The following is a 12,500-nucleotide window of genomic DNA, read 5'->3' on the forward strand; positions in this document are numbered from 1 at the left end:
ATATTCAGTTTCTTATTTATTAATATACGTAACAATAACACAAAGAAATCACACGACCTTTTACACACAACTGATGTAGTGTACTTAATTACTGAGCTGGTCTTAGTTTACACCCTACAGTATATAGTGCAAGAAAACCAGCACGAGTCTCTGTAGGATAATCAGTGTGCTACATAGTGTTGCTGCGGGTGGAGGAAGATTTCCACATGGCTTTCTACTAAACATAAAAAATAAGGGCCATGAGTTCAGACCTTACATGGTGAAAGCGTGAGGAAAAGATAACTATTAATGACTCAAAGTATTGAATTTAAAATCAGATTGTGATCTAATATATTTATAATACACAGAATCTTTAATCCAATATTTTGTATATTGGATTTTGTATATTGTATTTGTTCTTATTATAAATGTGTATTTGAGAGAAAGAGACAAACTCACCATTAAAAGCATCATCACCAAGTTTGTCATATAAGCAGGACATCTGTCTTTACATGTCAACTTCTCTTTCTCTGTCTGAAGAAGAAAATAATCATCTTCACTCATCACTTTTACACTCAAACACAATCATCTGAATGTCACAATTGTTATATATTTTCACTTAATAACCCGTTAAAGGGTTTTTATGATCATTTATGTTACATAAAGTTTAGACTCATATTCAAACCAATATGTGAGGATCAATGGTGATTGTCCACCCTCTCCAATCCCAGGGGACAATGAACCATACAGTAAAACCCTTTCTTACAGAGACGTGTCCCTAACAGTGTTTCACCTTTTTGGACTTGTTCTGTTCTTTCTTGATTGATTTCTGCACAACTCTGAACTCATACTCAGCTCTCGGGTGATCCTGAAATAGGAGAAACACTGTGAGGCTTCTGCTTCTCTCTCTCACTCTGTTCCTCACACACACACACACACACACACACACACACACACACACACACACACACACTTACGCGCACACACACCCAGAGTGAATTTTAGTAAGCTGTGTATGTGTGCGTGCATGTGCTTGTGTGTGTTCATGCATGCAAGCGTTTCAGTGTGTGTGTGTGTGTGTGTGTGTGTGTGTGTGTGTGTGTGTGTGTGTGTGTGTGAGTTTACAGGATTGTGTTGGTGTTTAAAGTGGAGATTTGGTGATATTTAAGTGTTTCTGAGAGAAGAGGCCAAACAAGAGAAAGGAACAAGTCTGAGAGGAAAAATGGACAGATCACTAAAGAGGTGTTAAAGCTGAAAATGTTTCAAACCTTCTGTGCTTCCTACACACACCAGCAGAGGAGGGTGACAAAAGTAATGATTACATTCATGTTTAACATTTAAAACAGATTAATGCTATGATCATTATAGCAGATATCAATATCTATCTATTTATCTATCTATCTATCTATCTATCTATCTATCTATCTATCTATCTATCTATCTGTCTGTATATCTATCTATCTGTCTGTCTGTATATATATATATATATATATATATATATATATATATATATATATATATATATATATATATAAAACATGTGTGTGTATGTGTGTCTGTTTTGTGTGTGTGTGTGGGGGGGGGGTGTATTTGATGTAAGAGTAAGGTAAATTAACTGTTGTGTAGTTTTCAGGCTTGATCTCACCTCCTCCTCCTCAAATCCTGTCAGGTCCCATTCATAGTTTAAACGCATCTGCCTCCGCTTCCAATGCTCCATGAAGAAAGCCGCTGAAACACACAAACTAACCCTAAACCCAATGACTTGTGTGTGATTCATAACACTGACATTTTCTGCATGATATAGCACTTACAATGTTTCATTATAAAACACTATTACTGACCTATAACACACTATTACTGACCTATAAACACTATTACTGACCTATAACACACAGTTACTGACCTATAAACACTATTACTGACCTATAACACACAGTTACTGACCTATAACACACTATTACTGACCTATAACACACTATTACTGACCTATAACACACTGTTACTGACCTATAACACACAGTTACTGACCTATAACACACTATTACTGACCTATAACACACTATTACTGACCTATAACACACTGTTACTGACCTATAACACACTATTACTGACCTATAACACACTATTACTGACCTATAACACACTACTACTGACTTAACACACTATTACTGACCTATAACACACTATTACTGACCTATAACACACTATTACTGACATATAAACACTATTACTGACCTATAACACACTATTACTGACCTATAACACACTATTACTGACATATAAACACTATTATTGACCTATAACACACTACTACTGACCTATAACACACTAGTACTGACCTATAACACACTATTACTGACCTATAACACACTACTACTGACTTAACACACTATTACTGACCTATAACACACTATTACTGACCTATAACACACTATTACTGACCTATAAACACTATTACTGACCTATAACACACTGTTACTGACCTATAACACACTAGTACTGACCTATAACACACTATTACTGACCTATAACACACTATTACTGACCTATAACACACTGTTACTGACCTATAACACACTATTACTGACCTATAACACACTACTACTGACTTAACACACTATTACTGACCTATAACACACTATTACTGACCTATAACACACCATTACTGACCTATAACACATTATTACTGACCTATAACACACTACTACTGACCTATAACACACTACTACTGACCTATAACACACTGTTACTGACCTATAACACACTAACACACTGTTACTGACCTATAACACACTATTACTGACCTATAACACACTGTTACTGACCTATAACACACTATTACTGACCTATAACACACTATTACTGACCTATAACACACTATTACTGACCTATAACACACTGTTACTGACCTATAACACACTATAACACACTGTTACTGACCTATAACACACTATTACTGACCTATAACACACTGTTACTGACCTATAACACACTATTACTGACCTATAACACACTACTACTGACCTATAACACACTATTACTGACCTATAACACACTATTACTGACCTATAAACACTATTACTGACCTATAACACACTATGACTGACCTATAACACACTGTTACTGACCTATAACACACTATTACTGACCTATAAACACTATTACTGACCTATAACACACTATTACTGACCTATAAAACACTATTACTGACCTATAACACACTATTAATGACCTATAAGACACTGTTACTGACCTATAACACACTATTACTGACCTATAACACACTATTACTGACCTATAACACACTACATGTTCACACACCACAGTGCAGGTTATTTGATGGTATCTCAAGCAGTCAAGTCTCCAGCAGGGGGCAGAACTTATTCTTACAGAGCCCCAAAGCCCTGTAATTAGTGTACAGGACTCAGACACAGTGTCAGTGTTTAAACAATGTGTTTCAGCCTGGATTTAGTCCGGCTTTGGATGGATATTTTTCTCAGGTAAAGGAGCAGATCTTTAGGATTCAATGGCATGGAGTGTTTTGGTTAACTGGGACATTTGGACACAGTTGGTGCCCATTTCCCAGCTTGCACTGCACAAAATGTACAATTTTCTTTAACCCTTACAGTAATAGAGCGTACATAACAACCTATGCACTCACTGTCTCACTCCCTCAGTCCCTTCTGCTCCCTAAACCTGCATAATTCAGCCTGATCTTCTGGTTGGACTAAATGGTAAAACATTAAACAGTAAAACTGCTTAAAATGTATTAAAACATGATTTCTGTAAAAAACATTAACCTGTTGCTTTGGTACCCCAAGTCGTTCCTAGTCGTCTGTTAGGTCAATGCTATAGTGTTGCTAGGCAGCTGCCATGGTATCTTATGTGATTGCTGGTCTTATTACATCCCAGGTGATTACTAGGATGTTGTTGGTGGTTGCTAAGGAACTGGATGTGATTGCTTGGCTATTGCGATGCTATAAGGTGGTTACTAAGGAGCTGCTGGGTGATTAACATGGTGTTCCATGTAGCTGCTAGCTTACAGATAGGCAGTTGCTAAGGAAACAGAGCTGGTTGCTAGCATGTTTTTTGGTGACCATTATGTGACAGGAGTTTGCTAGGCTGTTAGTGCGTGGAGTAATAAAGTGTCTCCAGTATTTATGATTTTATATACTGTAGATTCCAATAGTGTGAAATCAGGAACAATAAAACATTTCTGAGGAAAAATATTATTTGAAACGTTTTTGTAAATTTTGTAGATGGACTTCGCAGTTACATAAACCTTTTTATCAGGTTTTACACTTTACACACTACATCTTTAAATCTAAACATAAAACAATTATTTATTGAAGGCCAATTTACATGCAGGAGGAAATGAATGAACAGACATATTGGCATTTCTTATTAAACCTTCTGCTGCAGGAAATAAATGTGATAAAATTAGAGAGAAATGATCAATTATTAACTTTCTAATTCCAGACATGATCACCTGTCAAGAGTAAATGATGAAAAGAAGCTAATTCTGACTCAACCTTTATTACAAAGCTGCATAATAATGATGCACGCTGTTACCAGGAACATGAAGAACATGAAGAACAATTTCTTTAGAGTCTGAGTTCATTACTGTTAAGTACGATACAAAAGTCTGTGTGTGTGTGTGTGTGTGTGTGTGTGTGTGTGTGTGTGTGTGTGTGTGTGTGTTCTCACCCCATAGGGCCATGAAGATGGAGAAGAAGACAGTGGCTGGATTGTCGAACAGGTGACTAGCTCTCGCTGTTCCACACGCTGTGCTCAGATTCCAGAAGCCACAAACTCCATCACATAGAGGACACATGGTGATGTTTCTCCTGCCATCACAGATCTCCATACTGATGACACAGAGACACACAAACAAACAGAGACCAACAGGCAAATAAAGAAACTGAGAGGAGTTCATTTACTTCTTAGGCCTTAAAGGACTCAGGACTTTTAAGCAGGTCAGGAATCCTAACATTAATTATAAAGCCTTTGTGACTCTCCTTAAAAGTGCATGTTACCTGAAGCCACAAGACAAAGGTCACTGTCTAAAGTATGCAAAAGAACATCAAGAATTTTGGAAACAACTGCTGTGGACCGATGAGGCCAAATCACCGAAGGTAAACATGGCTGTGAACCTATTATGCTTTGGGTATGAAAGACAACCACCGGCACAAGGACAATCATTATCTAAGTCTAATATACACAAGCTGATGCTTTTGGTGTTACTCACAGTCCACTGATTTCTACATCACTAAACAAACCTGTGTGTAGATCTTCATCATGCTGTGTATGAAAGTTGGTCCAAAAAGCAGTTAAAACTCGAAATGTTCTTCAGGGAAGAGACTCGTAGCTCAGTAGAAAAGTATTTACAAGCTCTGATATATGGTAAAGGAGGTATTACCATGTATGGAGTTTGTGTAACTGTTATAGACAGCTCTTCATATATAAACTGTTATAAGCTTTTATAGGTGCTTATAGACTCTCGTAAATGCTCATAGATGACAAAAAGATCATATAGATGGTTATGGAGCATAATATTCTCCTATAGATCGTAGACCAGGCTCTTTGCGCGCATTTGTGTGTTTTTATTGTCCAAGTGTTTTGTAATTGTTCTCTCTACCTGCCATGTGTGTTTTTGTGTTAAGACAGTGTGAACACGACCAGGGTGTACTGACTAATCTCACACAGACTCACACACACACACACACACACACACACACACACACATACACACAGTTGCCATGTAAACAGTTCGAACTGCAGGAGGTTGGTGAGAGTGTGAATGCCTGTTCACACAGAACAATAACGAGAAACACGTCTGTGTGCTAATGTGTTATTTTGAGACGTGACAGTTAAAGCTCTCGTTCGTGTCGATTAGAGAGAGACAGAAAATATAAACACAATTCTACATCAGCAGCCACTGGACACCAGATAAAACAAACCAACATTACAAAAATATGTACATCACACTGGAACACACAAAAAACACACAAAGTTAAAAGCACAAAGTAAAATGCAGTTTTATTTGGTCCTAAATCAACAATACACTGTAGCTGAGAATCTGAGCACCAACACAGAACCACACTGACAGAATAAAGACGTGCTGCTTGACCTTAGTGCAGCTTTTAATACCATTGACCAGGCTATAGCATGTTATTGGTGTTAAAGGGACAGTCCTCTCCTGGCTCAGGTCTTATCTGACTGAATGTTATCAGTTCATAGTTCTAAATGGTGACTACTCTTATTGAACACACTCTTATTTAACACACTCTTATTGAACACACTCTTATTGAACACACTCTTATTGAACACACTCTTATTGAACACACTCTTATTGAACACACTCTTTGTGTTTGTAGTTAATAAACTCGTTTATTTTATGCTATCCTGCATTTAGTTCTTATCCCTGACAGGTTCTGTTTTTATCCCTGCACCTCTGACAGGTTCTGGTTTAGGCCCATTGATTTTCTCCCTTTATAAGAAGTTAGGGTTAGGGTTATATATATATATTAACTTCCACTGTTATGTTGATGACACGCAGCTATATGTTTCAGCTGAGACGTGAGTCACCAGATTAATAATATTGAGTAATGTGAAAGGGACTTTAAGTGGAAACTTATTTACTTCTCCTATTTAATTCTGATACGTCTCCAGTCTTTCGTTTGAGACTTAAAACTTTCTATTTTTCACCTAGATAATATTACTACAGTAACATTCATTAATTTCACAATTTTTGCTAAGATAAGAACTATGATGTCACTACATGATGCAGAAAATAGTTCATGCATTTGTTATGCCTTTGTTAGGTGGGATTATTGTTATACTTTATAGTCTGGATGTTCTAATAGGTTAATAAACAAGCCCCAGAATGCAGCAGCCAATATTCTAATCAGAAAATCCCATAATTCCTATCACACTACATTGGCTTAGAGTAAAACTCTACTAATGCAGTATGAAGCACTAAATGGTCTGCTGTAGCATCAGATTTTTGCTTTGATCAAAAGGTGCAGGATCTTTATTAGTACCTAGAATAAAAGCAGAGTATAGCAGAGGTCAGGGAGTTTGGGCAGACTCGAACATTATTGAATGTGTGAGAGCTGGACGTTTAGAACTATTTCTGTTTTTGGTGCTCAGAAAACATAACTCTTTATTCTAAAGATCATTAATTGCTCCGTAAAGCCCCTGAATCTGGTTCGTCCTCATGCTGTAGTGGGGAGGTTTTCTTTACCACTGTCGCTTCTGTCTTGTTCATTAGGGATCTAAACCTATAGGAGGATTTCTGTAAAACTGCTTTGTGACACTGTACATTGTTAAATGCACTATATAAATAAAATGTAATTGAATTGTTATTAGTGTTTAAGGGATGTTAATTGTCTTAGAGTTATATATAATATAATATTATAAGGGATATAATAGGGTTGGGCGATGTGGCTGAAAACTGTATCACGATATCAGTGTTTCATATCGGTCGATATCAATAATTATTGATATTTTTATGACCCCTTTAAAATAAGGACCAGGAGAAAAATATATTACATGGTAAAGTCAAGTAATTAAAATGTAAACATAAGTCTAAAGTCACAATGAACACTTAACAATTTAAGGTGCAAAATGAAATAAAATGTAAGAAATGTTTAATAAAGTGTAATAAAATAGTGCAAAGTGTTAAATATAAACAGAGAAAGCTGAGAATTTAGTGCAGGTTTAGTGTGAGGACGTTCACTAGCTGTTCACCTTCTGGGGAATAAAGTGTGTAAAATCTGTGCAGTGTTTAGTAAAGAGAACTAAACCTGAGGTCGACTGAGATTAGAGCTGCAGCTATCTAATATGTTAGTAATCCAGTTTTCTACTGAAAATGTCATCGAGTAATCGGATAAAATGTGTTTTTGCTTAATTAAAGAGCAATATTAAATATACAAGAGAAACTAATTGGTTTCCTTTTTGTTTTTTAGAAAAATGAACTTTTATTTTTTAAATACATAGTATGCAGTGCTTACTTTTATTTTTTATTTAGATAGCCGTTGTGTCTGTACTTGTGCTGTGAACAACGACAAAGCTGACTGAGAAGAATTAAGTACATTTAAGTGTCAAACATTCTGGGTTTTAAAATTAACACTTTACTGAGATGCAAAAACAAAAAAAATAAATTACTTTCAAATACTTTTAAAAATAAATAAATAAATAAATAAAAATAATAATAATACAAAATTACTGCCTTTAAGTCATACAACTTAACTTCAGAACTAAAAGATTTTAGCTCAGACAGAACTTAAGCCTTTACTGTCTTCTTGGAATGCTTTGTGGTGCTTTGTGGTTTAAAAGGCAAAAATCATGGACAGGACCTTGGACCCAGAGACCATACATGGTGTCACACTGAGTGCTTTAAGCTTATATAACATGGACGACGTGCTGTTTTGGTGTCAGCTTTGATTTTCTGGCGTTTTCTCCTGTTTGTTTCTTCTCTTTGCTCATTGACATTGTTATCGCGCCCTTCCAGTCCACACACGCCCTCAAATCAAAAGACCGCTAACTCCTCGCGTCTCCTTCCGCTTTGACGTAAGTGCGTTGTCACATGCTCACGCACACACACACACACACACACACACACACACACACACACACACACACACACACACACACACACACACACGTGCGTGTGAGAGAGCTTTAAAATGAATAAAAAGAGGCTGTAAATTAAATTTAAAAGATACATTTCTGTAATCGAGTTACACGAGGAATCGTTTCCGCCCTAACTGACACATCTGTAATATAAAACACAAACCTGACACACTACAGTAACATTGTGTGAAATATAAAACCTGCACAAATATGAAAAAGTAGCTGATTTTTCCTCTTTTATTTACAATTTCCTCGCTCGCTGCGGCGCTCATTTTCTGCTCATCGGTCCCCGGTTACTGAAGCAAGAGACAACAATGTGGAGCAACCAAAAAGATACTGTTACATGATTGGCTGTTAGCGTGTCACTCCCTACGTTGCTAGGTTACCAGAGAGCGCTTGTCTTTGTTAATGCAATCAAACTTGCTTTGCAACTGTGGTTTTCTTCCGACTGAGGATAAAAAATATCGAACGTTTTATCGAGCACATTTTATATCGCTATCGTTCACGTGTCTATCGCGATACATATCGTTATCGTTTTATCGCCCAGCCCTAAGATATAATTATATTAACACTGACCTGGGGATGTCATCATCAACGGTAACGCAGCCATACAGAAACACAAAGACTCCCACCAGAGACGCAGGGATCAGCATTTGAGTGTAAACTCCCAGCCAGGCAAAGTACAGACCGATCTTTTCCCCAAAGTACTTTCTGTTGGGAAAAGTGCAGAAGTTTGTGTCACATAAAGCTGTATTATACTGTATGTGCATATATTAATTAAAATAAACTTCCATACAGGGACTCAAACACAACCACATACCTTTCTAAATTAATATTAAATACAGTAAAAATGTTTAAATCTTAATTTAAAAAATAAAGAAGAATTGATTACACTTTATTACCTGATCAGGCCAATGGGTTGATATTTATAAAAAACACTATAACTTGCCCATTCTTCATAGAGCAGCTGAAACACACACACACACACACACACACACACACACACACACACACACACACACACACACACACACACACAATGATAATATATTACAAATTTTACACTTAATGCAGTGTTTATATTAAGACCTATTGGGCATCAATGCCTTTTGACTTGCATTCAGATATCTGACCTTATTGAGCTTTATAACCATCCTGATTATTATATAATCCTGCTGCTCAGATGCTATGACTTTTATAATTCCACATATATTCATCTAGCACAGCTCTATAGATCCACCTTCTTACTGTACTGGCATTTCACCTCCATGAAGTGGATTATGACACAAGATGAGACAGAAAGAAAAAAATCTGTTTCTAAATGAATGATTATTGGTGTACTGATGACAGTAAAAAGGATGTAATGCTACCAACACACACTTATTTACAGTAAATCAGTTCACTGTAGGAGTTTGTCTCTATGATCTGGGTATATACTGTATATCCACCCCACCTCAGGCTTGAGAGGGTCCTAGAAAGCTACATGGAGGAACAAATCCTGGAATCCTGTCTGATGTTTTGGGGATTTTAACAGTGCACACATCACATCATGTCTTATGATACTGAACTGCATCACAAACAAGATAACTGGAGATATAAAATACTGTATATAAAACATTTACTGTGTTTTTTAATGTCTCTATTTTTGCTTTGTAATTTATTTTGTCATCGAAAGTTCAAGAGCTGAGTTGAACAGTTGAAGAACAACATTATTATAATTAATCTATATTATAATTAATAATAATAATCAAAACCTCACTCATAATAATACACTAATATTATGGACATTATAATATAATGTCTAATCTAATAAATGTAAATAATTTGGGTGATTATTGGAAATATGTGTGTGTGTGTGTGTGTGTGTGTGTGTGTGTGTGTGTGTGTGTGTGTGTGTGTGTGTGTGTGTGTGTGTGTGTGCGTGTGTGTGTGTGTGTGTGTGTGTGTGTGTGTGTGTGTGTGTGTGTGTGTGTGCGTGTGTGTGTGTGCATGTGAGTGTGCGTGTGTGTGTGTGCGTGTGCTTGTGTGTGTGTGTGTGTGTGTGTGCATATGAGTGTGTGTGTGAGTGTGAGTGTGTGTGTGTGTGTTTATTACTCACTTTCCTGTCATTTGGTTGTGCATTTTCTCCCTCTATCTCACCCTGTAAGCACAGACACAAACATTTATAATCAACATTACTTGTTTACTTTGTTTTATCTGTTTTTATTTATTTTATAAGTTTCTATATTAAAGTGTAAAAGAGCTGTAACTGATTTCTGTAACACAGTCTGTGTGTAAATCACTAAATATAATATATTTATAACCTATATATTTATCTGATGTGGTGTTTGGGCATCAGACTCACATCGTGCAGTGGATATGCAGCCAGATATGCACCGCTGCCCAATAGACTTGTTATTCCTAATAAAACAGACAGACACACTGATGTTCCTCACTCACTGCAGTAGAGACTTAAACTCAGAACACTGTGGATGTTCTCACCTGTACTGAACTTCGACTTTGTGCATTTTGTCCTTTTTAAAACCTCAAACACCTGCAATAAAGGAGATGAACATCCTGAAGGTCACTTAAATGTTCATGACACAAGAATTACATCTGATGTCAAATATGAAAAAGTGAAATATGAACTGTTAAATATCTAACTATAAAAACATGAATAACTGTAAACACGTTCATTATCTCGTCTGTAAATAACAAAAGGATTTTATCTGTTTTACATTTTGTAGATATAACAGTCTGTAATCTTACGATTGAACTTCTTGTCTTGCTGTCAAAAAACAAATCCCTGTCCAACATATCAAACCTGGAAAACAAATATGTTTACTCAGCTGTTATTAACATTATTAATATATTAACATTAGCACATTATTAATATATTAACATTAGCAACATTAGCACATTATTAATATATTAACATTAGCACATTATTAATATATTAACATTAGCAACATTAGCACATTATTAATATATTAACATTAGCAACATTAGCACATTATTAATATATTAACATTAGCAACATTAGCACATTATTAATATATTAACATTAGCAACATTAGCACATTATTAACTGATGTATGGTCAGAAGTATTTGGTCAGTGACTTTGACTATTCAGCAGCACAAACACGAGGTCATTAAAGTGGAGACTTTCAGCTTTAATACAATGGGTGTAAAAATCTAACAACAACAGATATTTTTACATAATCTCCATTTTTATAGGTTCAATAATCAACAAACAAACATAATTATAAAAATAACAATTATTTCAATGCAAAGTCCAAGTCTCAAGCTTGTCACTGTGTCACGTGAAGACTGTAGCTTTGATAAAGCAGACATGTGTAATACTGTTATAATGTGTAATAATGTTATAATGTGTAATACTGTTATAATGTGTAATACTGTTATAATGTGTAATACTGTTATAATGTGTAATACTGTTATAATGTGTAATAATGTTATAATGTGTAAATGTTATAATGTGTAATAATGTTATAATGTGTAATACTGTTATAATGTGTAAATGTTATAATGTGTAATAATGTTATAATGTGTAATAAAATTATAATGTGTAATAATGTTATAATGTGTAATAATGTTATAATGTGTAATAATGTTATAATGTGTAATAATGTTATAATGTGTAATAATGTTATAATGTGTAATAATGTTATAATGTGTAATAATGTTATAATGTGTAAATGTTATAATGTGTAATACTGTTACAATGTGTAATAATGTTATAATGTGTAATACTGTTATAATGTGTAATAATGTTATAATGTGTAAATGTTATAATGTGTAATAATGTTATAATGTGTAATAATGTTATAATGTGTGATGTGTTAAGGTGTAATAATGTTATAAGGTGTAATACTGTTATAAGGTG

At 35.2% G+C, this 12,500-nt stretch overlaps 1 protein-coding gene across 3 annotated transcripts in view; it reads right to left on the bottom strand.

Annotated features, from left to right (window-relative positions):
- LOC113634197 (anoctamin-1) overlaps window positions 1-12,500 on the bottom strand; it is a 49,614-nt gene that overhangs the window by 9,682 nt on the left and 27,432 nt on the right. For 2 of the 3 annotated variants that reach the window (XM_047802636.1, XM_047802638.1), the window contains 11 exons: window positions 11,365-11,419; window positions 11,098-11,149; window positions 10,961-11,016; window positions 10,715-10,756; window positions 9,519-9,583; window positions 9,193-9,327; window positions 4,687-4,847; window positions 1,625-1,707; window positions 1,248-1,259; window positions 773-847; window positions 439-513 (listed from right to left, as the gene is read on the bottom strand). In XM_047802636.1, the coding sequence (XP_047658592.1) occupies window positions 439-513; window positions 773-847; window positions 1,248-1,259; window positions 1,625-1,707; window positions 4,687-4,847; window positions 9,193-9,327; window positions 9,519-9,583; window positions 10,715-10,756; window positions 10,961-11,016; window positions 11,098-11,149; window positions 11,365-11,419 (811 nt within the window). The remainder of the gene's footprint in view (window positions 1-438; window positions 514-772; window positions 848-1,247; window positions 1,260-1,624; window positions 1,708-4,686; window positions 4,848-9,192; window positions 9,328-9,518; window positions 9,584-10,714; window positions 10,757-10,960; window positions 11,017-11,097; window positions 11,150-11,364; window positions 11,420-12,500) is intronic. The other variant, XM_047802637.1, reaches the window with a different exon arrangement.

Source organism: Tachysurus fulvidraco, chromosome 17, assembly GCF_022655615.1.
Source record: "Tachysurus fulvidraco isolate hzauxx_2018 chromosome 17, HZAU_PFXX_2.0, whole genome shotgun sequence".
In the NCBI taxonomy this organism is placed as follows: Eukaryota; Metazoa; Chordata; class Actinopteri; order Siluriformes; family Bagridae; genus Tachysurus; species Tachysurus fulvidraco.